A 27385-nucleotide genomic window follows, 5' to 3' on the forward strand; every position below is an offset into this window, starting at 1 on the left:
ACCTCTACACTACAGGTGAGGGGTGTGATTCCACTGCTCGTGTGCGCGTGCTCATGCTTGCTCTCATTGAGCGAGCACGAGTATAAATAGAAGTGCATCAAGGGTCGCAGTAGTGGGTGTAACCGTAGTTGTCTTTGAAAACTCATGGCGATCGGGGGAGGTCCCGGACGACTGGAAAAAGGCTAATGTAGTGCCCATCTTTAAAAAAGGGAAGAAGGAGGATCCTGGGAACTACAGGCCAGTCAGCCTCACCTCAGTCCCTGGAAAAACTACGGAGCAGGTCCTCAAGGAATCAATTCTGCAGCATTTAGAGGAGAGGAAAGTGATCAGGAACAGTCAGCATGGATTCACCAAGGGCAAGTCAGGCCTGACTAATCTAATTGCCTTCTATGACGAGATAACTGGCTCTGTGGATGAGGGGAAAGCAGTGAACGTGTTAGTCCTTGACTTTAGCAAAGCTTTTGACACGGTTTCCCACAGCATTCTTGCCAGCAAATTAAAGAAGTATGGGCTGGATGAATGGACTATAAGGTGGATAGAAAGTTGGCTAGATTGTTGGGCTCAATGGGTAGTGATCAATGGCTTCATGTCTAATTGGCAGCCGGTATCAAGCGGAGTGCCCCAAGGGTCGGTCCTGGGGCCGATTTTGTTCAATATCTTCATTAATGATCTGGAGGACAGCGTGGATGGCACCCTCAGCAAGTTTGCCGATGACACAAAACTGGGAGGAGAGAGAGATATGCTGGAGGGTAGGGATAGGATACAGAGGGCCCTAGACAAATTAGAGGATTGGGCCAAAAGAAATCTGATGAGGTTCAACAAAGACAAGTGCAGAGTCCTGCACTTAGGACGGAAGAATCCTGTGCATCGCTACAGACTAGTAGCTAGGACCGAATGGCTAGGCAGCAGTGCTGCAGAAAAGGACCTAGGGGTTACAGTGGACGAGAAGCTGGATATGAGTTTATAGTGTGCCCTTGTTGCCAAGAAGGCTAACGGCATTTTGGGCTGTACACATAGGAGCATTGCCAGCAGATCGAGGGATGTGATCATTCCCCTCTATTCGACATTGGTGAGGCCTCATCTGGAGTACTGTGTCCAGTTTTGGGCCCCACACTACAAGAAGGATGTGGAAAAATTGGAAAGAGTCCAGCGGAGGCCAACAAACATGATTAAGGGGCTGGAGCACATGACTTATGAGGAGAGGCTGAGGGAGCTGGGATTGTTTAGTCTGCGGAAGAGAAGAATGAGGGGGGATTTGATAGCTGCTTTCAACTACCTGAAAGGGGGTTCCACAGAGGATGGATCTAGACTGTTCTCAGTGGTAGCTGATGACAGAACAAGGAGTAATGGTCTCAAGTTGCAGTGGGGGAGGTTTAGGTTGGATATTAGGAAAAACTCTTTCACTAGGAGGGTGGTGAAGCACTGGAATGCGTTCCCTAGGGAGGTGGTGGAATCTCCTTCCTTTGAGGTTTTTAAGGTCAGGCTTGACAAAGCCCTGGCTGGGATGATGTAGTTGGGGACTGGTCCTGCTTTGAGCTGGGGGTTGGACTAGATGACCTCGTGAGGGCCCTTCCAACCCTGAGATTCTGTGATTCTATGAAGCCTGAAACTGGACTAGCACGTACGTACCCGCCGGTTTCAGGCTCAGCCGTGCCTCCGCTGCAGCTCCCTGCCCTCCACCAGCTGCCTGGCTCTTTATGCTCACGTACGTGTACACGAGCCGGGGAATCTCACTCCTAGCATGTCGTGCAGACATTGCCTTGGTCCCAGACAGGGAAGGGAAAACCAGTGAGCACCAACTTACGGAGTTTGCCCCTTCCCCTGTAGAATGAGTTGCTGCTTTGTCCCCAAATCCAGTAGGCTCCAGGGGATCCCAAAGAGCTGGGATGGCTTCAGGTCTCCATGCTGAAGGGAGCCACAAGAAAAGAACCAGAGCCCCAGATGGACACCCCTTCTAGGTAATTGCCACAAGGCAGCCAGGACCGGCTCTAGGCACCGGCAAAGCAAGCACATGCTTGGGGCAGCACAATTCCCGGGGCAGCGTTCCGGCCATCCCTTTTTTTATGACCCCGCTGCTCCCAATCTCCTGCTGAGATCCTGACCTTGTGGAGAGCCCTCTGCTGGATGCCAGGCCGTGGGGGCTAGTATCACGGAAGCAGCTTCTGCATTGAGCAGAAGAGATCTGCATGTGGAGGTCTCCTTCTGCCTTCAGGTTTCCCTGGGATGATCTAGGCTAAGATTAAACATACCTGTTCAGTTTGGGACAGTGTTGTGCCTCAAAGCATCAATATCTTGTGGGATTTCACAGTACAGTTTTTTTTGTTTGCTTTGTTGTTTTGTTTTGGGGGGGGGGGGGGAGAGTTGGGTTTGTTTTTTTTTTTTTTTTTTTTTTGCATTTGGAACATAAAAACATGACTTTTCTTGCGTGTTCATCGCTCAAGAGCGGGCTGACCTTTGCTCAATATGTGGCCGGTTTCCTAGTGGAACGTAGCACGTCCCAGCTTGCCAAGGGGTCTGTTTTCATCCAGTGTGAAGTTAAAGCATCACAGATTCCCCCTCCCTCTGAGCAGTTCCGGTTTTGATTTCTTTTGCCATGAGATGTGAAAATACATTTTCAGTTTGAATGTCACGGCTGCATTTTGACAAGCCTTTGATGCAAAACTAGCAATTCCCCATAGGGCGTAAACAGTCTGCTCCGAGATGATGCCCTGCTCCCCCCGGCACGTCCGTTACTCTTGCCCCTCTCCTCGGTGCCTTGCACCGCGGCTAGCAGAACAGCGTGTTCCTCAGGGACTGACTGGAATGTGCTGTAAACAGATGGAGGAAAGGGGTGAGAAATGTGCAGAAACAGTGAGAGAAATGCAGAGACCTGTCCTGTGGTTAGGGTACCAGGCTGGGAACTTGGAGCTCTGCCACATTCTTCCTGCACGGCCTTTGGCAAGTCACTTAGGCCCAGCTCCTGAAAGGGGAATTAGGCACCAATTGAAATCAGTGAAACTTAGGTGCCTAATTCCCTTTACGAATCTGGGCCTTAACCTCTGCATATCTGCGCTCCCCAGTGGATAAAATGTAGCTGATGATACTCACAGGAGAGTTGTCAGGGCAAACTTTATGAGGTGTGGGGATGTTACAGTGAGGAGTGTCTGTACATAAAATGGTCACAATTATTGTTTAGGTTCCATTGATGAATGGTTTAGAAAGGATTGATAGCTGTTAGACACAAGTAGTACAAGTTATAGAGGGGTATGAACACCTGCAGAAGTGCTATAAATTCCCATAACCCATGTCACAAGCAACCTATAGACCAGGCAGACATGCTGGCAATTGCGTTATCATTTGTTGAAACATCTGTCAGTCATGTATTAACCCTGCATCGACTGTTGCTAAATGGAACCGTAATATAAAGTGTGACCGGTCACACAAATCAAAGTGCGACCGGTGCAAGCTGGTCCAGCCGTGTGCTGGGCAGACGACCTGCTGATTCAGGGTGTGCTGCTTCGCTGTGACCTACGTCTCGAGCCACAGCGTAGACTAAGAAAGAAGGCAACAAATGGAAGGACCCCCTTGCCAATTATCTGGTCTGGGAATCTGAGCAGCAGACAGGACCAAAGCAAACAAACCAGTGTGGTTTACCAACAACCCGCGGTGCTGGCCAAGTGGCACGCGGTTCGTGTTCGCAGCCCTACAGCACTTTACCCTCGGTCATGCTGTGCTGTGACACTGTGTGCGGCTTTGAACTGGCCGGCGTCCAGCACGGTCTCTTGTTCTCTCCCGGGTGAGTAACATCCGCCAGGAGCCGGCCAGGCTTTGTGGTCCCTCTGGGAGGAAGGCTGGCGTGCTCGGTCTCTGTCAAATCATTGTAATCGAGACTGAATTTCCCACATGTGCACAAGTGTGGCTGGAATCTGCTTCCTGGTGCCGTACGCAGGCAGGAGGCATTTCAGGGAGACAATGTCCGACCGTGGCGGCAGGGCAGCGTGCCCGGGAAATCTCTCCTCCTAACTCAGCTCTCCCGGGATGCCTGAAAACCACAGGCAGTGGCCTGGCGGCTGGGGTGCTGGGCCTGCTGCGTACAACACTTCTCGGACCATCGCACTGCTCCCTTGTGCCCCCGCCGATCCCCCCATCAGTTAGGCGCAGTCCCTGGGTGTGACTCCTCCTCTGCTCGTTGCGGGCGGAGACCCTTGTGCCATTATGAGCTGTCTGTGCTGAGTAGCTTTGATCGGCGGAGGCTGATCGTTACAAAGGTTTCGGGCTGGAAGCTACAGGCCCCATTGCTGAGGAGGGGGGTGCAGAGGTGGGAATCCCCGGGGGGGTTTCTGGTTGACTCAGACAGAATATCCAGTGGCCGCCACAAGCTTTCCCGGTGTGCGTCCCCTCCTCCCCTGCGCTGAGACTGGTGCAATAAGGGCAGGCTGGGGCTAGGCCCACCCTGCTCCTCTCCCTCGCTGCAATCTACTTCCTCAACCATGGGCCCCCACCATTTACTGAGTCGGATGTGAGGGAGCGGAGACATGAGGGAGTGTCGGTGAAACCACCGCCAGGGTTAAGTGGGATTTCCGTGCTGGGTAGGCCTCTGGCGGGCATCCGCCCCCTGCCGTGGGAGGAGAACCAGGCCCTGAGAGTCTAGCACCGCTAGTAACCAGCCTTCAGCTTGGACAGCCCTTGGGCACCCCTGGAGAGCTGGCTCCCAAACTGCACCTGCTCTTTCTCTATGGTGCTGTGATTAATTTTGGGGGCAGGGGCCTCAGCCAGGGAAGCTGTCTCCTATCCTTTTCTCTCCCCATGATGGTGTGTATGGCTGTCAGCAGGCAGATGTTTTACCACATCTGTCTCTTTCCCTGCAGATCCCACAGCTGCAGCCGGTGTGCACAGGGCTGGACTCTCTACATGTGTAGGAGGCCTTGACCAGTGCAGGGCCAGCATCTGATAGCAGTGTAAATCTGGAGTAATTTAACTCAGTGGGATTAACTGCAGATGACATCGGTGTGATTGACAGCAGAATCTGCCTGTTTGCAATTTAAAATAGCCTGGCAAGGGCTCCATGGTCCCCTGTGCAAGCCAAGGAGAGCCTGGAGCCCTGGGTCTGGCTGCAGGAAAAGCAGATGGGCAGGGTACTTTCACTGCAGGATGTTCCCTCCCAGTGCGGGGTTTCCATGGGGATTCAGGTCAGAGAATTTAGAGGGGTCTAGAATGAGAGGGGTGGCTGGTCTTTCATGCTTCCCCCCCAAGACCTGCCCAGATTTCTTCCACACATCCCCTAGGGCAGTGGTCCTCAAAGCCGGTCCTCCGCTTGTTCAGGGAAAGCCCCTGGCGCGCCAGACCAGTTTGTTTAACTGCCACATCTGCAGGTTCGGCTGATCACAGCTCCCAGTGGCCGCAGTTTGCCGCTCCAGGCCAGTGGAGGCTTCAGGAAGTGGCGGCCAGCACGTCCCTTGGCCTGCGCCACTTCCCGCAGCCCCCATTGGCCTGGAGCGGCGAACCACGGCAACTGGGAGCCGCGATCGGCCGAACCTGCTGACGTGGCGGGTAAACAAACCGGTCCGGCGCGCCAGGGGCTTTCCCTGAACAAGCGGCAGACCGGCTTTGAGGACCACTGCGCTAGGGTTTGTGTTCCACGATGTGTCAGGGCAAACGTGGCAACGATGGTTTAGGCATAGCCAGTCTCGGCACCAGGCTGTGTGTATTTACTGGCTCCAAGCAGCAGTTACTGCTGCTCTGTGCCTGCACCCACCTCTGAAGGAGCTGCTATCCCATAGTACACTTGGGGAAACTGAGTCGCAGAGAAGCAAAGTGACTTGCCCAAGGTCACGCAGGCAGGCGGGAACAGACTCCCTATCTTCTAACTGCCCTGCACCAGGCTGGCTCTGGCATTGAAATCACTTCCTTCATTCTGCATGCTCAGTTTTTTCTTGATTTCGCCCATCACTCAATGTTGATCTCATTTGCTGTTGGTCCCTTCCCAGTCCCTGCTTTTGGCCATCGATGCACCCTTAGGACAGATGAAATGGCAGGATTTCCTCCCTGTGTTCAGTGGCAGTGGTAGCTTGGTCCCAAATGCCCCCGGAATGCTGAGCAGTGGTAGGCGGCGAAAGAAATCTTGAGTGTGGTGCCTTCATATGGAGAGCGGTTCTGGCTTGTGTTAGCAGGGCACTTACCAGCTGCCTGTTTCTTCCCTTGTTTTAGCTGAACCAGCTGGAGGAGGCAGCAGATGCAGCTCACACCTTCTTCATGGCAAACCCTGAGCACATGGAAATGCAGCAGGACATTGAGAACTACAAAACCATGGCTGGGAAGGTCCATCTGGTTGATCGAGAGGCCAAGCCGCACATGGTGAGTTTGGGAAACCAGCTCTGTCCACTGAGCTGAACACGTACGTCAAGTGTCAGCCAGCTTGGGGAAGAGTTTTGGGCCTGGAGAAAGGTAACACAGGCTACTGGCCAAGCTCGGTTGGATGGCGTTTACAATGCTGTGACGTGAGCTCGTGCTAGCTAGAGAATATCGGTGTGTGAGCCTTTGGCCATGTCTATGCTGGGCATTAGAAAGGCAGCATTTGTCAATTCCCTCCCCATAGCATCTGCCTGGCTGCGCCATTACCCTGTGCATAGCCAAGAGATAACCACAGTGTCTCTGATTTACGTCATTAAACATAGACTTGGTAGCATGGTCATTTTGCATTCATTTACACTTCCATTCAGGCGTCTGTGCACCTGTATTTTCACTGTAGTCCAGCCATATGCATTTAGCCAGGGCACTTATTCACCCACCTGTTTTATCCATGTACATCCAAGGCAATGCATCAAATGTGCAATTCTGAGGGCTAAGCTCTGGCTGGCAGTGGACATGCCAGTGTTCTCTGGTCGTGAAGGTTCAACTGGAAAACAAATCTGTCAGAATTCCCTTTTGTTTTCGGATGCGTGTCCTCTTGGAGCTGACTGCACATCCTCAGTTATATGTATCCCCTGTCCTATGCCCGGTGGCGCAACCCTCCAACCTGTCCTCTCCGTAGAGGAGCTGCTGACTCACACGCTGACTGCTTTCAGTATCCGCAATAGCCTGGTTTGATGGACGGCTCAGTAAATGGCTCTCTCACATTTACATGGGGGCTGGGTTCTCCAGACCCCCTGAGATGTACCCAGCACAGGATGGTATGGGTGAGGTGGGGGCAACAAAGGGGGATTTAAGCCATCTTCATTCCCGGACTGATCCAGAGCACAAGTGTGTCTCTTTTCCCAGCTATGCCAATGCTGGGAGAGGTACCGGTGTTATGTCAGGTCCATGAGCATGATCCAAAGCCCATTGAAGCCAATGGAAAAACTCCCATTGACTCAGTAAGGTCTTGGATATGGCCGATGTTATCTGGTAGTGCCCAGCCGGTTCAGCCAGCTTTACAACTGCTTTATGAAGCAACCAAAATGAACCCAAAAACTGGGCTCATCGCAGTCACTGGTTAATGATTTCGTAGCGCTCTGGAGAATTTACACACAGGAGGTTCGTTAAGCAAACATCACTGTTCATTCAGCATAATGTGCAGTTCTACAGGATTCTCTTTTAGACCAGTGTGCCACATGGGCACTGATTTAATCCCAGCGTTACAGCACCTACCTGATTTAGGAGCCCAAGTCTTACTTTCAAAAGGGGGTTAGGCACTTGGGAGCCTAAATCCCTTTGACAGTCAAGGCTGTTCAGGCTCCAGAGTGCCTAAATCCTTTTTGAAAATGAGACTTAGGCTCCTAAATCTGGTAGGCGTGGGTGGCGATGCTGAGCACGGCGGTGCCTATACACTTGTAAATCTTTGGGCCTCACTGCCGGGCACGTGGCCGGTGTCTGTACATGTTTGGACCTGGTTCCCAGCTGCCGAATGAGGCTGTCGGGCTTCTTTGCAGGAGAACTACAGTGCAGGGGTGAAGCACTATGATCAAGAAGAATACGTGCTGGCCATCGAGTCCTTGGAGCGAGCGCTCCGGGGCTACTACACCGCAGATGTGGAGTGCCGGGTCATGTGCGAGGGGCCTCAGCGGTTCGAGGAGTACGAGTACTTGGAGTATAAAGCTGACCTCTATGAAGCAATTGCAGGTGAGGTCTCGAACCAATCCCCATGTCCCTTTAAGACACAGGACATGTATGTGCCTTGGCTCCTGGGGTGTTTTTAACTATAAACTTTAACACCGTTGCTGAATTTGGCAAAGCAGCTTCCCTTCAATAACCGGCAGCACTGAACTGTAAAGCCAGCTGGGACCCAGGGATTCCTCCTTTTAATCCTGAATTGAAAACCATCTCCTTCAGTGGGCTTGGGGCTCACGTTCAGAGGTGCTGAGCACCTGCAATTTTCATTGATTACAGTTAGTGTTATGGGTGCTCAGCGCTTCTGAAAATCAGGTCCTCCACCTCTCTGCCTCCATTTTCCCCTCCACCAAAGGGGGACATTAACATCTGCCTTACCAGCGTGCTGCATGGCCGTGCACTAGCTAGCTGTGTGTAAAGTGTTTTAAAGGTGCTAAGGGGTCTAGAACAATGTGCATAAGGACACAGGACTGAAGAAACCTCCTGGATCATAGCTAGGGCCCTGTCAATTTCACGGTCGTACGATTTATGATTTTTTAAATGTCCTTATTTCAGCTATTTGAATCTGAAATTTCATGGTGTTGTAATTGTAGGGGTCCTGGTCCAAAAGGAAGTTGTGGGGTGGTCGCAAGGTTATTGTCGGGGGGGGGGCGGGGTTGCAGTGCTGTTACCCTTACTTCTGCGCTGCTGCTGGGGGCGGTGCTGCTTTCAGAGCCGGGCAGCTGGGGAGCAGTGGCTGCTAGCCGGGAGCCCAGCTCTGAAGGCAGAGCCGTCCCCAGCAGCAGCGCCGAAGGAAGGATGGCACGGTACGGTATTGCCACCCTTACTTCTGAGCTGCTGCCTGCAGAGCTGGGCCCTCGGTCAGCAGCCGCCACGCTCTGGCCGCCCAGCTCTGAAGGCAGTGGAGAAGTAAGGGTGGTAATACTGCGACCCCCACTAATATAACCTTGTGGCCCCCCCACCCCCCACCAGCCCCCTTTTGGGTCAGGACCCCCAGTTTGGGAAACGCTGGTCTCTCCCGTGAAATCTGTAAAGTATAGGGTAAAAGCACAGAAAAGGCCAGATTTCAGGAAGGGAGACCAGATTTCATGGGCTGTGACGTGGTTTTCATGGCCGTAAATTTGGTAGGGCCCTAGTCATAGAGTCCAGTGCCCTGCCGTTGGAGGCAGCCCTGTCATATGACCTCATTCATAAACTTAGCATGCTCCATCTTAAAACTAGCTAGGTTTCGTGCCCACCAAATACTGATTGGAAGGCTGTTTCTGAACCTGTGCATGCAGGGGTCCAACTTTTATCCCTGAAGTCCATGATGAGTCTGCATCGGAATTTCACGACTGGTCCCTGTCACTATAACAGGCTGAACCAAAACCCCCAAACGTCAGATTCTGCCAATTGTGCACTTGCTGACCTGCTCCAAAGTCTGGCACGCAGGAGCCTGGAGTTGGGAGCAACGAGGCCCCTGTGTCAGGATAATGTGTTCACAGCCCAGTGAGTGATAACAGCTCGACATTGCCCTTCTATAGCTCTTTCCAGCTGAGGGATCTAAAAGCATCGTGCAAGCGTTGCATAGCACCCCGGGGAGAGGAATTACCACCCTGTTTATAAAGAGGGGGAAACGGGGGCACAGAGAGGAAGCGGCTTGCCCGTGATCAGTCAGCGAGTCATTGGCAGAGTCAAGAATGGAACGCAGAACTCCTGGCTCCCAATCCTGTACTCTTACCGACATAAGCATCCTACCTTCCAGCTGCCTAGACTTCCTGAGATCGGGAGGGCTGCACAGCTGGGTCCCGGGACGGGCAGGAATGATAAACAGGCCCAGCACGCTTCATCCCTTGTTTTCATCAGGTAGGTAGGGAGGGAAGGATTTTGCCAGGTCATATTCTGAACAGCTCATTGTCTGAAAAGGCCGGGACACTGGCGAAAAAAAATAGGATAGGTGCTAGAATAATGCAGAAGTGGCAAAGAATTACTAGAGATTAGAAACCTGTGCAGGGAATTGAACACTGCTGCTCTGCTGTCCTTCGATTTGCATGTGTGGCCCTGAGCAAGGCAGGGTTAAGCGGGAGCCCTCTCTCCATAAACTGAATTGCCTGTAATTAGCAGTAAGGGAAAGCATAACAATACATTTGAGCCCAGTTGGCCTCAGAAGTCTCATATATCTGTAGTTGGCCTGTCAGCTCTGAGAGCTGATGCATGGTTTTGGGGAGATTGTTTTTCTTCTGCTGCTATGGAAAATATTTCCATTCAAATGCAGATTAGTTTTTATTTGTGTCAAAACTCATTTGCTAATACAAAGTCAAGAGCCTAACTGAGAGCAATGAGATGGGAAACCATGAGCACAACAAGAGGGAAGACTCTTTGCCTGATGATTTATCGATTGGTCGTTTTTGGAACGAGACAGCAGATTGTTGTTTTTTTTTTTTAATATTTACTCATGCAAGAAAAAAAGAGAAGTTTTCAAAGTCCTGATCTGCAGGTAGATTTCATACCTGTATGTCAGTTAGGGATGTCATTCCCCACTCCCAACCCCAGCCAATGTAGATACACCAGTATATACTCTAATGCAGATATAGTGGCATAAAGGTGTCTTCTTCTAGAATATCTTCTTCCCCTTTCCATACAGGAATAAGCTATCGCAGTGTAAGCACCTTTTTATAACTGTGTAACTCTGTCCATACTAGGAGGCTTGTAGTGCTTTGACTATACCAACATAGTTAAAATTACACCGGTATAATGAAAGTACCACTTTTGTGTGCAGATAAGCCCTAAGAGTCTCTGTGTGATAGGCTAACACCGCTCTGCCATCCATCCTCTCAGGTTACCTATACCAAACCCTGGGCATCATCATGCATGAGACCAGGAAAATCTGCAGCTCCTCCTGCCCCTGAGGCATGCGCCCAGAGACCAGCACTGCTGAGTTCCCACCTCTTTCCAAACAGAGGGTTCTTTGCTGTGAGTCCCGAGGAGACCGTCCTAGCATCAGACAGCTTTGATCACCTCCTTTGGGGAGATCATTTGGCAAAGCTGCAGCTGGGACTCATTCAAAGTTGGCAAAACTCATGCTGGTTTAGTGCACGTATGTTGCTCTCGCTGCGCTCAGTGGCTTTGGGCTCTGATGGCAATTGCGTGTGTTTGGGAGGGGGGGGTCGTTTGGGGAATAGTCAGAGCAGCAACAGAATCAGGTCGTACCGGGAGGAAGAGGAGCGTCGCCGTGACGTTAGTGAAAGGTGCGAGGCTTGGAGCTCTGGAGAGTGAAGCCCCGGAGCAGATAAAGTGTGGGCAGTGCAACCTCCCTTCACCCTGTTTCTCACAATGGACGTGGAGGGACCTCATCTAGACTGAGAAGATTCTTCCATGTCCTTGGCCAGCTCAGCCCTTGGCCTTGCTGCCTACTGGAGCCAGTGGTGTGAATGGTTTTTGTGATGCTGTCCATTGGGAACTTGAGAATGACCAAGAAACTCCCTTCCCAGAGGCCACTGAACAGCCATCACATGGGAAAGGTTTTCAGTTCTCACTGAGACTTAAATCCATGACCAGGAGGCGAAAGAGTTTATAGCCCGTTACCAAGTCCCAGAGCCATCTAGCCACCCATAGAAACCAGCTTGACTGGAGCAGCTTGGCAAAATAACGTAGACTCCCGTTGCTGTTACTTGTCTTTCTACAGAGGACTGAGAGTGATACATGACAGGATGTCTTACTCCATAATTTACTGACAGGTCTCTGGTTCCCAGCCTCATTATATTTAGTGGAAAGAGGGAATTCTGATGCTACTGAGAAAATGGTTTTAAGTTTCTCCAAAACCATGTTTCATTTCCTATCCTGAGCTATTTTGTGGTGCTGCCACTCTCCACCCCAGAGGTGGCTGCATTTCAATGGCAGGTAATGATTCCTGCATGATCACCGTAAAGTTTTGAAGGACGCTTTGAGAGCATTGAGGGGAAGCACTGTATGTCAGTGATGATTGATATTAGGATTTGCTGCCAACCTTCAGATCTAGGATGCTCCCAGTAGGTTTAAAGTTTAGCTTTCCCCTCCCCCACTCTCTCTTTAGTGCACGATGCAGAGTGTGTCTGGGAAATCAAATGTCCACTCACGCTAACAGTTCTTTGAATCCCCAGAGCAAGACGGGGCCTGTTTTGAGTTTCTACTTAATTTCAATGCAAATTCATAAAGCCAGCGTTTTGGCAGCTCGGGGGAGCGCTCTGGTAGCAGAGCTCATGTTTTGTTTCAAACCTATGTTTGTTCCTTAAAGATTTTAATTGCATACAGAGACACAGCAAGCAAAGTCGATTTGTAAGTACATTGCAGAAAAGGTCCCAAAGTGGAATCAGATGTCCGCTTTGGCTTGTACTGTGTGCTGTCACCAGTTAGAAATCTTGTTTATGGCAGATGCTTGCCATTCAGTTAAATTAACCAGAGAAATGTGTCCTCTTTAAGAAGCGATGAACAGAAGGGTTCTGTCGATAGCATTCCTCCCCTTAATATTATTAGTACACATTCCGTCCGGCTTAGCTTGAATGGTTGCATTGAATTTCCCAGCCTGGCTTGCAGCAGTATTAATCTCAAACTGTCACTCAGTTGGGATGTGTCCCGTATTGTGCGTTCTGCTGTTGCAATAGAGAAAGGATCAAAGATCCAGTTCTTAAGTCTTTTGAAAGAGTGCTCCCACAGAAGTATATTCCGCTGTCAAAGGGGGAAATTGAACACAGGAAATTATGGGCTGTGCATCAGTCAGAACTTTCGAATAGAGCCTGTTATTTTATAGATTAGTCTCCAAAAGGAAGCAGTGGAAACCTTGTTGCAAGACCCATTTAAAAATGGTTTGAACAAACCACTGGAAAATATGTAGTAGAGAGCAATCTTACCCTGTTCCTCACCCGATTGGCTAGATGACTTCATAAGTCTTTCACATCTCAGGTTTCTTTGATCTCCTTCTTGGTGTCCCTCCGAGTTTTGACCCTCCGAGTCTGACAACTTCCGTTGATTCCCATTGCAAAGATCTCTCAAGAGGCCTATTGTATGTTGAGGTGGCTTTGCTGTGGCTTTAGACAGAAATAGTGGTTTCTGCAGTACAGTCTCTCCTCACCATGTGTGCAAAATTAACACCCTTGGAAATTAACACCAAGTAAAACATCAGACACCTGCAACCAAGCTGTGCCTGAAGACTATGTGCTTGCAAGATGTTCAAGACCTGAGTTGAGTTATGAGTCCTGTTAGAAAGGAACATGACAGAAGGCCCAGATATTGGGCACGGACAGCATGTTCCCGTAAGTTGCTGAGCACCCTTATGTCCCACTGACTTCTCAGAATATACTCAGCAGCTTACAGGATGGGGCCCCTGTGTCTTTGACCTACTTGTGCCGTGAAAGTTGGTCTCCATAAACCCAGCTGAGCTCATCTCTCAAGAGCTGATCATCAGCCTTCTGAGCACAGACATTGTCATCTCTCTCTCTCCCTCGCAGATCACTACATGCAGATCCTGGTGTGTCAACATGAGTGTGTCCGAGAACTTGCCACCCGTCCTGGGCGTTTGTCACCCATTGAGAACTACCTTCCTCTCCATTATGACTACTTGCAGTTTGCCTATTACAGAGGTAAAGCTGGGCTTCTCCATTTCTAGCAGCCCTTGCTTGCTTTTGTTACTCTTTTTGGGTTAGTGGGGACTGCTTTAGTTGGGGATTTAAATATTCTCCTGTAGGGTGTATTCCATCACAACGTAATGGCACTGGCTAGCTTATGAAAGGAGACTCAAAGAGCTTGGCTTGTTTAGCCTAACCAAACAAAGTCTATAGGGAGATCTGATTGTTCTCTATAAATACATCAGGATAAATGCCAGGAAGGGAGAGGAGTTATTTAAGTTAAGTGCCAATGTGGGCACAAGAACAAATGGATGTAAACTGGCCATCAACAAGTTTAGGCTCAAAATTAGACAAAGGTTTCTAACCATCAGAGGCGTGAAGTTCTGGAGCAGCCTCCCAAGGGGAGCAGTGGGGGCAAAAAAACTAACTGGCTCCCAGACTGAGCTTGATAAGTGTATGGAGGGGATGGTATGATGAGACTGCCTACGATGGCATGTGGCCCATTGGCAGCTGCCAGTAACAAAAATCCCCCCTGGCTGGAGATGGGACAGTAGATGGGGAGGGCTCTGAGCTACTGCAGAGAATTCTTTCCCAGGTATCTGCCTGGTGGGTCTTTCCCACATGTTCAGGGTCTAACCAATCACCGTATTTGGGGTCTAGAAGGACTTTTCCCCCAGGTCAGATTGGCAGAGACCTCTGCAGCCTGGGGTGTGGGTCACTTGCTGGTTTAAACTAGTGCAAATGGTGGATTCTCTGTAACTTGAAGTCTTTAAACCATGACTTGAGGGCTTCAGTAACTCTGCCAGAAGTTGGGGGTCTATTTCAGGAGCGGGTGAGGTTATGTGGGCTGCAGTGTGTAGGAAGTCAGACTAGAATAGATGGTCCCTTCTGACATTAGTCTATGAGAGCATGAGAACCAGAAAATAAATCCAGTTAAAAACTGAGAGTGGAAGAGCCCTGCCTAGTGTTACTCTCCAAGCTGAATGAAGTGCAAAGAGTGAAGGGCCAGATTTTTAAAGGTTATTTAGGTACCTAAATAGGCACCGGGTGGGGGAGTTAGATGCCAGTGCACGGTTGAAAATCCCACTGTGTGCTTATCTGTGTCTTTAGCCCCTAAATAAGCTTTAAAAGTCTGGCTCTAAGTGCTTTTATAAAAAGCAGCATCACCAGCCTTATTTGCTCACCACCAACCACCACAAACTCATGAGATTGGCTTAACAATCATGAGATTCTTTTTTTAATGATACGTTTTGGGATCTTTTCATTGGCTTTCTGGGCTCTGAGCCTTTGGAGTTTGTGTTTCTGAGCTTTTTTTACTGCAAACGCTAGGGCTATAAACTTCTCTTTTAACAAAAGGTAAACTGAGAATCTCCTGTAACAACCTAAAATAAACACCAAAGATCGCGAGAGTCGAAACAAAATCGCGAGCATTGGCAAGACCATAGAAGTAATTACTTGTGCTTATTGTCGATAGTAAAACAACATGTAGGATAAGACAATGGTCTGTTTATTAAAAGCACCTACAATCGGTGTCCTAGAGAGGAATATACTAAGAGCCCGAGAAGAGGAAAATAAGCAAATCTGGCAATACAACATGAGAATCATAAATCCGACTTAAAACTGGGAGCTTGCTCATTTCTCATATTCACTGATTTCCATCCCCCTTATTTTCCTCTCAGGGACTCTGGTCTGCTGCTGATTCCGGGCTTCTGTCCTAGCTCTGTCCCCTGATTTGCTGGGTGGCCTTGGAAAAGCCACATAACTTCTCTGTGCCTCGGTTTCCCCCTATGTAAAATTGAGACAATAAGACAGAGCTATTTCAGAGGGCTGTGGTGGAGCTGATTCATAAATGTCTGTCATGAGCCTGGGGGGCATCAGGTGAAAGTCTGTACGAGTGAAAAGTCTCATCCATCCGTCTCTGGCTGGCTTCTTTCTTATCTCTCCTCCTAGTTAGCTGCAGCACATCTGTCACCCCTGAGTCCCCTGGGTCGGTCATGCCATGTAGTCTCCATGCCGTCCCCAACCTCTGCTCTGCTCCCTTGCAGTTGGCGAGTACGTGAAAGCCCTAGAATGTGCCCAGTCCTACCTCCTGTTCCACCCGGACGATGAAGCTGTCTTGGAGAACGCGGATTATTACAAGAGCCTTTTGGAAGAGGCTGTGGACCCGGAGACCATCAAACCCAGAGAGGTAAGAATACATAAATGTATTGAAATTACCCTGCACGGCACCACAACTGAAGCATTGTTTGGAAGTAGCTCAACTGATGCAGCAATTTGGCCATCTCCTAGTACCATCACCGATGTTGAGGAAAGGTTAAAGGATTGTGGCCAGGTGGCTCTCTTGGTCACGTTCGGGATTAATGCCAGTGGCTGGTGTGACCGTTTTTAGCCCAATGACAACCAAGCAGGGGGGATGTGATGCCCACGTAGGTGTATGGCCCAAGGAGGGGGAGGGATTGTTTAGGAGGACAGGAGTAGGAGCAGTGTGATGAAATAGGGTAAGGAGCATCCGGAGAACTCCAGACAGTCCCGGCTGTTAGTCAACTGGGGAAGTGGTGAAAGCCAGTCTTACCACTTGAGTCATTTAAAGCTAGACTGGGCAAAGCACTCCAAACTGTTCTGCAGGGAACAGCTCTGCAGTAAGTGGGGTGGGGATTAGCCTTGTGTCGAAACAGGACTTATTGAGTCACCACTGGAGGAAATGTCTTTCTACCGATAATTTTCCCATAGTGGGTCCCTTTCCCATGCTGGAGAATGTTCCCATCACAGCCCTGAGAGACGTCTCCTCCTGCCAGAGCTGGATGTATCTTAGATACTTATCTGGCTCCGATTTCCATAGTGCCCCACAATCGGTAAGGAATTTAGCCTCACAACAGCCCTCTGCAGTAGGGCAGGGCTGTTATGCCCGTGTACAGAGGGGAAGGAGGGGTGCAGAGAACCTGAGGCCTGGTCTACACCTAAAATTTAGGTTGACCTAGCTTCTTTGCTTAGGGGTATGAAAAATTCACACCTCTGAGAGACATCGTTCGGCCGACCTAAACCCCAGTGTAGACACCGTTTGGTCGTTTCTTCCAGCAATCTTGGTATTGCCTCTCGGGGGCTGGGGCGGTTCCTCCAGCTACGGAAAACCCCTTCCATCGCTGTGGCAAGTGTCTGCACTTGTAGCCTTAGTGAATCGCCTGCGGTCATGCAGGAATCCTGAATTGGAGGCTCATGCCCTGACCAGCCTCACGCTTCCTTCTCCCTTCCCTCGGCTATTGCAGGAGGCTGCCAAGTTTCTGAGGCGTCATAAGCTGGAGTCTGACCTCTTGCAGACGGGAGCAACTGGCCTGGGATTCGCATACACTGAGCCGGTAACGACATGTAGTTCTTCCTTGCCATTGCAGTTTGTTAGTTCCAAACTTTGCCGCCTGATTTCAGTCCCTATTTTCTGTCCCCATTAGCAAGGCCAAGCGTGTGAAGTGAGGGATGAGGTATGTCTCAAAGCAGTCTATCAACGTCCGTTTAAGTCCAGAAGAATGTATTGGCCTGACAAGCCATACAGGTGTTACCAGTGTGTAACAGAGACAGACCCCACTTGTTAGACCCCTGTCACTGTAGTAGCTGGCTGTCTCACATTCTTTAATATGGGCCCCTTTTCAGTCTAGTTACAGACCTTTCAGTGACGCTCGTCATGGTTTTGTCATCTGTGAAGCACTCAGTTAAAGAACTAAACCTCCCAGCATTCTTGTCTACTGGGGAAGTCATGTTAGCCATGTTTTGCTGTTGGGGAAACTGAGGCAGACACAGAGAGGCTAAGTAACTTGCCCAAGGGTACACAGGAAGGCTGTGGCAGAGTAGAGAATTGAACATGGGCCCCAGGCCAGTGTGTTAGCCATTGGACCATCCTTTGTAAGCAACTGAAGTAATGGATTTGCAGATTAGAGAACATCCTGAATGCCACTGGACTGCGACAGTGCTCCAAAGCCATGCACCCATGACTCCACCCATGTGGAAGTGCAGAGTGGAATATGCATGCAGATTCTTCACTCCTTTCCCTTCTGCCTCACCTTTTCTTTGGGAGAACCAATGCCACAGCCGTTATGTGGGCTTTGTGCCATTTGCTGACACTGTGACCTGTGCACCTTTCCCTCACGTGGGGAGAAGGGATGGTTCTGATAGAGATACGAGGATCTGAACCCTCTCAGAGCAGTTTGAATGTCGATGTAGACTTCATAGCATGGCTTGTCTCTGTAATGCCTGGACTCTGAACATCGCTAGACTAGGGGAATGCTGAAGTTCGCATCTCGGCCCCATCTCTAGGGTGCCGTGGAGTAGGTCAGAGCTGCTAACGTCGTCTGGTTTGTTGCTTGCCCTTCCTGTTGAGATCAGCGAGTTGCACCACAAGGCCCACTGCCTTTGGCATCGCTGGATGGAGAAAAGCGTGTGCGAGGCAGAGAGACCACTGCAGAGACGGTCCGAGAAGGGGTGTGTAAACGTGCTCCCCGGGCCACGCCAGCACAGACATCACCTGCGCGTTCCCAGGAAGCTGGTTTTTCTACATTCCCATCTCCAGTGTTCAAAAACTCCAGTGTTTTGTTTTGCCTCCCGAATTGTTTTCGTGGGTCAATTTGATCATTCCGTGTAAAGAACCCGACCCCCCTCTCTTGTTGCAGAGCTACTGGAGCCGCTCCGGTGCCCGTCAGGACGAGCACAGGTAAGTCCCTGACCAAAGGCACGGCCTTGTTTTCTGAACTTAGGGTTTCGCAGGAATCAACACAGGGTTTTAAAATGGCCGCTGCTGTGATCGAGAGACCAGTCTGTTTGCTGAAGAGAGCCGAAGCGGTACCTGATGTTTCCAGTCCTGGACTCCACATATCCCAGCAAGCTCAGTAACTCAGTGGAAACGATGGGTCCCTTTTCCATCTAGTTACAGACCTTTCTGTAGCACCCATCCTGGTTTTATCTGAGTGTCTCTCAAACATTCATGAATTAAACCTCCCAATACCCCGATCTAGTAGGGAAACGGTGTTAGCCAGGTTTTACTGATGGGGAAACTGAGGCACGGAGTGCCCAAGTGACTTGACCAAGGCTACCCAACCAGCCAAGAGCTAGAACCCGGATCTCCTCAGCCCCAGTGCTGTGTGTGAGTGCGGAGAACATGCTGCTTTCCTTAGAACACAGGGTTCTGAGACGCTCGCATCTCATGCAAAGGATAGCACCTCACCTCCATGCTGGGCCATGGGCGCCGGACTCCTTCAGAGGGGAGAGCATCACCTATGGAAGCACTCATAGCTTTCCTGCAGCATGGAGGTGTTCCTGGGAGGTCCTAGTGTGTTTAGCTTGTGAGACCTGATGGGTGCATAGAGCAGGGTGCGGGGCTGCACATGTATCCCTGCAGTGCCTCTGGGTCACAGATAAACTCCACTGGTGAGGCAATATGGCATAGAATCATAGACTATCTGGGTTGGAAGGGACCTCAGGAGGTCATCTAGTCCCACCCCCTGCTCAAAGCAGGACCAACCCCCAACTAAATCATCCCAGCCAGGGCTTTGTCAAGCCTGACCTTAAAAACCCCCACGGAAGGAGATTCCACCACCTCCCTAGGTATCCCATGCACGGCTGCTGCTCATAACCCTAAGGAACCTGCTCTGGGGAGCTTCAGTCTCTTTGGTGTGACTATTTGGTGGCACCTTTCAAAAGCACAAACTACTACCCCAAAGGTTTGGTTTTTGTTTTAAAAAGGCAGTGTGAATGGATTGTGACCCATGACCCCGGGGGCAATCCCTTGGTTCGTTAGGAGCTGTGCTGTTATAGGACAGCACTGGATATTTGAATTATTAAACATGTCTGCCATGCTGTTCTTCTCCTCAAGTGCTAGTTTCTGGTGGTACTGGTTTAGACGTCAAGATCATGCAACCAACATACAAACACTGAGGCCAGCATTTTCAAAAGTGACTCATGATTTTAGGGACCCAGACACCGTAAAGGGGTCCAGTTTCCAGCAAGTGCAGAACCATGCCCTGCCAAAAAAAAATTTGATCTCTTTTTTGAAGGTGTCTCAGACTAGGCACCCCAAATCCCTACTCTGTTTTGAACAGCGCCACCTTTCCTTTCCTTTCCTTTCCGTGTGTGTGTGTGTTACTGATTTTTCTGGTAGCTGCAAAAAAAGCTGCATTCCCAGAATCTGAAACCCACTGAAAACTCATGGCTTTTCCTCTTGTCTCCTGCTCCCCAGAGTCCCCTCGGGTGTTAACAGTGAGCTGGCAGATGGTCCCGCACTGTCTCTGGGAAAGAAACCTGCACCCAAAATGGATCGAGAGCTGCGGGAGGGTAAGTCTGCGCCAAGGGTCTCCACCCAAACCAGAGGCTTTCTGTGAGCCATGAAGACACGTATTCTGTCACTAGAGGGGATGAAGCCACGGAGTCACATCCTCGTGTCAGCTGTGGGAGTTGCAGTTCTGTTTGTTACAACCCTGCGTGACGCTGCCAAAGTGAGGGACCTATTGCTTTTGCCATCATGATGCCCTGCAATTAGGGCCTAATTCTGCAAGCTGCTGAGCGCTCTCCACTGAGCTCAGAATTTGGAGATAGGAGACTGGATTAGGTGCTGCTCTGAAATGGCAGTTCCCGTGTTGTGATTTACACTGATCCTGAGCACTATGTACCCTTAGTGCTCTGTGGCACCTTTCGCCTTCCAAACATGGTCCGACCGTTAATCCTCACACGTTACCCCTGGAGGGGAGTATTTTCCCTGTCGCCCGAAGTCGCACACTGAGTGACAGTGAAGCATTAGACTTTTGGGGGAATTCCCAGCCCCCACCCCTTTGCTAGCAGCCCGAGGCCTATCCTCTGATTCCAGTGAGCACTGCATATTTGTTCTCCTTGCTCACAATTTCATATCTTGGCTAAGTTCAAGTTATTTCCTTTTAACGCCTGGTAGGCACATTATCTGCAGGGGTTTCAACTGGTTCAGTGATTGTTTCCCAGTCAGAGAGAATAGCCATCAATTATTGTACTAACAGCTGAGCTTTTCCCTCGGATGATTTTGAAATCAGGTGTGCTCTTGCCAAATTCCAAAGCCATTCCTTCGCTTCAAAGCAGCCTGACAGCAAGCCAGCCATAGCAGATCTCCTGTCTCCACCGCTGAGCCGGCTCCATCTTGCGTGCTTGGGAGAGAAAATCATGTCAAATATCAGGACCTTTGCTCTGCTCTTTGGATGGGGCCAGGGGAAGGTTCTGCCCTCTGGCTGTCATTGTAACAAGATCTTGCAAAGTTTCCCGGGTAATCCTGGCCATTGCTCCCTTTGGAAATCATAGTCAGTGGTTGCAGTTAAAAATGATGCAGAGCATTAATAACACTGTGTGATCAAAACTAGAGGAAACCAACATTTGCACTTGCCAGGGCCACATCAGATATTTGTCCAGATCATCAGCGGCTAAGCCCAGTTTGCGTGCAATGGAGCACATCGCGGCCACCGTCTTCCTTAATATCAAGGCACAACTCTCAGCAGCAACAAATCTCCCCCCTCCTGAGCTGAGTGTCCCGGCAGTTTGTACCACATTGCATGTCCCTCCAGGGGCTGCGTTTGGCCCACCGTTGCTGTAAGTGATCAATCTATTGCTCTCAATCCCCGGCACAGCACAAGCAATGTAGGAAAGTCTGGTATTTGAGAGCTTTCAAGCAAGTTGCCTGGTATAAAAGCTAATTGGTTTGTTTTTTTGTTTTTTCTTTCTTTAATTTTTGTGCAAAATTTTCACTTTAGCTGAAATTCTCCAAGTTTTCAGGAAAAAACACGTACCAAAACTAAAAGATTTTCAGTTTCTGTCTTCTCCCCCCCCCCCCTTTAATTCCCTTTTTATTTTCCATTTCCAGTGAAAAAAGGAGAGAAGAAAAGGAAGAGAAGGGGGGGCACCAGGAAAAAGGATTGGTTTTTGTTTGTAAAAAATCTGAAAAAACACTCTCCAAAAATTGGAAAAAATGGGTTTTATTTTTCATTCCTTTCAGAGATTTGCCCAGAAAAACCCTTTGTGACAGACTCTGTCCGGGACACATTTGGGACCTGATTCTTTCCTGTCCTGGCTTTGCATAGGCATAATTTCACTGAGCTCAGTGGACTTGCTGCAGATTCCCACATGTGTCATTTAGATCAGAATCTGGGCCCCCATGGTGTCTAGAAAGAAAATGCCAGTGACCTTGTTGCCCTGTTCCATTCCAGCTTGTTTTGACGCACGTACTGCCTGAGATATTGGAGCCCCTCTGCTCATGAGCATATAAAGTCTCGGGACACACTGGAGGCCAAACAAATCATTAGCACAGTCACTGTGTATGTGTGATGTTAGGTTTCCCCTTGATCCCGCTGCCGTTGTAACCACAGGCCCGGGAGGCTGGAGGAGCCGAGCCAAGTACATACCTACGGTGTGATACAAGGATGCAGTGTTTGCACTACAGCTCCCAAGGCGGCTGCTGCACGTTGGCTGGGTCAGCTCTGTGCAAACCGGCTGTTAGGAACCTAAACACATTTGTAAGGCCTTTTATTCCTTCGGGTTTTTTTTGTTCTTTGATCTCGACCCACACTGGGCTCCTCTCTGCCAGGATAAACATCCCAATGTTGTAGGGTCAGCCCTGGCAGACGCCAAAGCCAGCCAACACATCACGAGCCTCTCCAGAAAATACTGCTCTTGAGGATGGGCTCCCAGAGCACCGGGAGGAAAGGGACGGCAGCTTCAGCTTCTCCACGCACCAAGCCACCTCCTGCCATCCTTGTTTCAGCCCTGGCCACATGGGGTGCAAAGATCATATTTGTGTTGAGCTAAGCGTTCACCTGGCTTTGAATTTACAGGCAAACCTTAATTCACTCGAATTCAGGTTTAACTGAAGATTGGTTGTGTCCCCTGAGCCTGGAGAGGGCACGAAGCAGGGCAGGAAGGGATGAGGATTGCCAGAGTTAGCCGAACTCCCCAACGTTAGCGTTACTCCAGAAGCTGCTGGTCTCATTGCCTGTGGTGGGGTGTGCGCATGGTTTCCCCAGTCCTGAACGTGATGTGGAGCTGCATTGCTGCAAGGCTTAGAGGCTCCAGAGGGCTAGAGCTGCTGGGCTCTGCAGGAACGGAGCTGCTGGTTCTCCAAACAGCTGATCCTCAGAAGGTCTTGGTGTCTCCTGAGAATTTGAGGACTTGGGTTTTGCCTCTGAACTCTGATGCCAAACTCCTTTGGGTTGGCCACCCCCGTTTGTGCACAAAGTTGGCCAGAGGATTGATTGAATGAATCTCGGAGCACATATTAGCTGTCAGAACTAATACGGCTCCTTTTTATTTTTGGCTGCAAGTGATCTGTTGTAACTGTAGCATACAGTTGGCATCATTCGTGGCTTTCCCCAGCGGATGGCTGGAATTACAAAAATATCGCCAAAAATTAAAAGCCTCCCAAAGGGACAACCATTATGGCTCCACTCCTGAATGGTGTGGGGTGGGGATTAGTAATAAAATCAAGGGATTAGGGACAGAGCCTTTCACTGCTTGGGACCATTGGTCTGACTCAGCTCCATGGAACTTGCATGGAAAGCTCCCCACTGATTTATGGTCAGTAGATCAGGCCCCAAATCTTGTTCACTTCATTCCCAGAAGGACTCCTATTAGCTTCCACTGGTTGTTCCCTTGGGTGAAGCAAGCAGAATTGAGCCCTCGGTCAGCTGTTTGGTGGCTTATATGAGCCTGTCTGGGAAATATTATAACCACTGGGACCCCCAAAGTTAGAGGATGACAAGGACAGGCCGCGTTCAGCATTGTGTCTGCTGGTCCTGGTTAAACTCAGAGGACTGCGAGTCAGAGCTCCTGGGTACCATTCCCAGCTGCATGGGACCAGTTAACCCCTTTGTGCCTGCCTTTGCCCATCCTCTAAGTAGTGGTGATGATGCTTCCCAGTGAGAGGCTCGGTGGATGTCTGTAAAGTGTTTGGAGACCGCCACGTGAACAGCGCAAGGCCAGGGCAAATCCTTCGGTTTTGTAAAGACAATCTAGCCATGGGCAAAGCCCAGCACTTACCCGTTTGCACTGTAGAGCTCACCTGCACGGTACATGCTGGGACCTGGCCCAGAGCAGGCGCCAGGTAGATCAGCACCTACAAACAGAAGGAAGATGAAGTTTCATGTTTGTGATGTAGCAGTGACCCTCCTTTCCCTGGCTGGGACATGCAGCACATCCATGTCAACTTGCTGGATATTTTGTGGTTCACTTTTTAACAGCTCCATCCTGTTGAAGTTGATCTTCTGCCAGCAATGGGGAGCTACTGGAAGCACATCCAGAAGGAAGCAGTAACAAAAGCTTTCTTAGATGTGCCCACTGTATTGTGTATGTATAAGAGACGAATCTGATCCAGAAAGTTCAGAGCCCAGTCGGATAGTGCCCCGAGTGTGTGAGGTTTCGATCCAGGCCTCTCTTTCTGATCCATGCTGGTTTATAATAAACATTATCCTCAAGCAACAAAACAGACCGTGAGGGATGCTCCCTTTTCCAAGAAACCTAAATCTTCTTCGCAGATCATTCCTCGGCAAGCAATGGGATCTCAGTATCGTGTCTCCTCCATTGGCCTGGGGCCCTTCCAAAACAGCAATGTGCTGCAGCTGACCAAAAAAAAAAAAAAAAGCAGCATTTAATAGAAATGTTCCATCGTGCCGAATTTCAAGAGAAATGCTGTACTGCCATTGCCCGCTTTTTATAGCGGCGTTCCAAGAGCAGATCCGTTTCCCGTGGCTCCGAAGCATTTCACCTTCCCCCCAGAGAAACATCTGGGTAAGGGTTTAGTTTTCAAAACACACAGACTTTTGTTCTCATTGTCTTGTTTTTCCGTTTGGAGGAGGGCGGCCTCATCCCGTGTCCGTGCGCAGGAGAGAGAGCGTGTGAGCCAAATGGCTAATCACTTCCCCGCTCCCTGCAAGGTAGGCGTCCGATTCGCCAGCTGCCTAGTATTGATTTGTATTACCCTCGGAGCTAGGCGCTGTACAAACCCAGGACAAAAAGCCTGTCCTGGCCCCAGTCTGCAGTGTGGAGCGCTGGCCCATGGCAGACTTGTGCCAAGGGATGATGGCAGTATCTCCATACTATCAGGACAATACGTTGCCCAGTATATTTCAAGAGGACCTCAAAACCAACCCAAGATATGACCCATTGTGAACAGATATGAACCGATGGTGTAAAATCCTTCCACAAAAAAGGGGTCTTGGCTGGAATCTCCAGGGAATACCACGTGAAACCAGTGTGTGCGCCCCCCGGCCCAGTAAAACGTGCAACGTCTCGTGAGCTGGTGTTTGACAGCGCTCCCGCAGCCACAGGATGCCGCATCACAGCGGCATCGTGCTGAGTCGCAGCAGGGCTGTGTACGGCTGCTGCGCCGGGACACCGTGATGAAGTTCTGCTAGTCCGAAATAATGTTAGTGCCCCTACGAGCTTGCAGGCCTGGAAAATGGGCTCTGCCCCAGAGCATAATGGGAGGGGGAGGTGCAGGCCAGCCTTCGTAGAGCAAATCCTAGCCAGGGGCTCTTCTAGCAATAGATAAACTAGGCAGCAGATACAGCTCCTCTGTCAGGACAATTTGAGTGGCATTGCGACCCTGCGTGCCAGGTTGCAATGCCGCTCACTGCAATTTGGCCCGGCCGCCTCTCTGGCATGATGGAAGGGCGGCCGGGCCAAATCAAGCCTACGAGGAGGGGGGCAGAACATTGGGGTTCGAGCAGCCTGCGATCACAGCCGTTGCCTTTCTGCCTCCAGCCCCTCCCAGGGCCTTTAGGAATGACCCCTCCGGTAATGGGACCTTAGGATGAGGAATTGTTTGTGAGGCGCTAGCCCATGGAGGCTGCGTTTGGGAAGCCAGGCCCTTTTGTGTGAGCTGCTGTACACGCCTCGTGGGACGGTCCCTGCGCCAAGGAGCTTAGAACGTGGAAAACGAGAGACAAGAGAAGGATACAGCAAACTGGAGGGGACACACTGTAGGGGTGAGACTGCTGTGAGCAGCACAAGGGAATGGTCCCCAGCGGCACAGAACCGCCACGTCCACAGCTTCCCTGTCTCCCAGGAGCCCTGCGTGGGGTGGGGGGCAGGAGATCCGCTCCGTGATCACAGATTGGCCCTCAACGAGAGCTCCTGTCAGCAGCCTTGGGCTGGAATAATGCAGCTCGCTCCCAGCAGCCACAGAGTAAAAAAATAAAAATAAAAAAAGACAGAAAAAATGCTGATGACTATTCCCGGGGCTGGTGTGTTGAGCCAAATACAAAAAAGGCTTTTACAGAACAAACACAGTGGAAATTTAGGGTCGACTTAAAATAGGAATTGGTTCTATTGGCTGCTCTGAAAAAAGCCAGTTAGCTGGTGTCCGGGGCCCCGTTGCATCTCCGTGCAGCGTTTTAGAGTCTGGCCCGTGCATTGCCAAAGAGCCTGATGAGAAAGTGGGAATCTCTGGCACTCTCGCAGGGAGCGGATTTCACCTCTGTGTCTTTGTTATTGACACGAGGCCAGGTCCTGCTCTCCGTTACACGGCTGTGAAGCCAGGCCTCTGGAACGCCACCAAGGTGACCTCAGCTGGCCTGGTGCCTCCGTGTGACTGACAAGCCAGGGAAGAGGTGTCATGTTCAGGGTTGTTTTATATCTGTCTTTCCCATAGGGGGTTCTCTGCTCTACAGCGACGTGAAGTTCATCTATAACTCCCAGCAGCTGAACGGCACGCAGCGAGTGCTACTGGATAACGTCATATCGGAGGAGGAGTGCCGAGAGCTGCGTAGAGTGGCCAATGTGAGTATCTGAGATGGTGGGGAGGGCTGCTGGGTGGAGGGTGGGGAAGGGGGGTTGCTGGTTGCAGGGAAGCCACGTGGGCAGAGGGTCTGGGCCAGGGAGCCATGTGGAGTGGGTGTAACTGTCTGATTTTGCCTAACTGCACAAGGCCCCCAGCAAATACAAAGAACGTGTCTCCAAATTCCACCCTCCCACATGCACGTAACCGCTAACGAGGTCTCTGGGAGTTGCGTGTGTGTATCCAGGGTCAGAGCTTGGCTTCTGCAACAGAACTGTGTGATCCAGGCACTAGGGGAGCATATCAAATGCCGTCTACAATCCCCACTGCCAGCCCATGCTGTGACACCAATAGACACCAGCTGAGGATCTGGCCCACTGTGTTTGTCAGTTACATGAGAAGACCGGTTAGGGAATAGCCCACTCCTAAATAATCTCTTTGCTTGTGTTCCAAGTAACCCCTGAAGTGAGTCGAATCATCTCATTCGCTTTTCCCCTAGTGGTGCAGTTTGTTTACTTTTTGCATTTCACTCAGAAGGGACAGCGATAGCAGCCAGCTGTTTTCACTAGCTATCTATCATTTTCTTCCTGTTTCTCTCTGCACACAGGGCCATAAGCTTTGAGTTCAACAAGACTTTTGGGGAAGGGGGAAACAGGGGGAGCCTCGAATCCCACAGCCGATATTTTCATTTTAAAAAGCTGGATGACATTTAAGGAAAGTTCATGAGTTGCAAGGATAGTTTTCCATATTTCTTCTTTAGCAAAACTGAGCTGTGTTCTCTAACAATAATACCCAGCTTTTACGTGGTGCTTTCAACCCATAGATCTCCAAGGACTTCACAGAGGAGATAAGACGATTATCCCCATTTTAGAGAGGGCACGGTGGTGGAGTGGCTTGCTCGAAAGCAGGGTAGTAGCTGAGCTAAACAGAGAGCCCTGCACTCCTGAATCTCCCTGGGTTGTCAAAGACCCATGGCGGCTTA

At 50.2% G+C, this 27385-nt stretch overlaps 1 protein-coding gene across 2 annotated transcripts in view; it reads left to right on the forward strand.

Annotated features, from left to right (window-relative positions):
- Window positions 1–27385, forward strand: part of P3H2 (prolyl 3-hydroxylase 2) — a 118740-nt gene that overhangs the window by 83977 nt on the left and 7378 nt on the right. For both annotated transcript variants that reach the window (XM_037908996.2, XM_037908997.2), the window contains exons 2-9: window positions 6187–6333; window positions 7887–8076; window positions 13527–13658; window positions 15689–15831; window positions 16907–16996; window positions 18299–18339; window positions 19861–19955; window positions 26278–26405. In XM_037908996.2, coding sequence (XP_037764924.1) covers window positions 6187–6333; window positions 7887–8076; window positions 13527–13658; window positions 15689–15831; window positions 16907–16996; window positions 18299–18339; window positions 19861–19955; window positions 26278–26405 — 966 coding nt within the window. The remainder of the gene's footprint in view (window positions 1–6186; window positions 6334–7886; window positions 8077–13526; window positions 13659–15688; window positions 15832–16906; window positions 16997–18298; window positions 18340–19860; window positions 19956–26277; window positions 26406–27385) is intronic.

This window comes from Chelonia mydas, chromosome 9 (genome assembly GCF_015237465.2).
Source record: "Chelonia mydas isolate rCheMyd1 chromosome 9, rCheMyd1.pri.v2, whole genome shotgun sequence".
Taxonomy (NCBI): Eukaryota; Metazoa; Chordata; order Testudines; family Cheloniidae; genus Chelonia; species Chelonia mydas.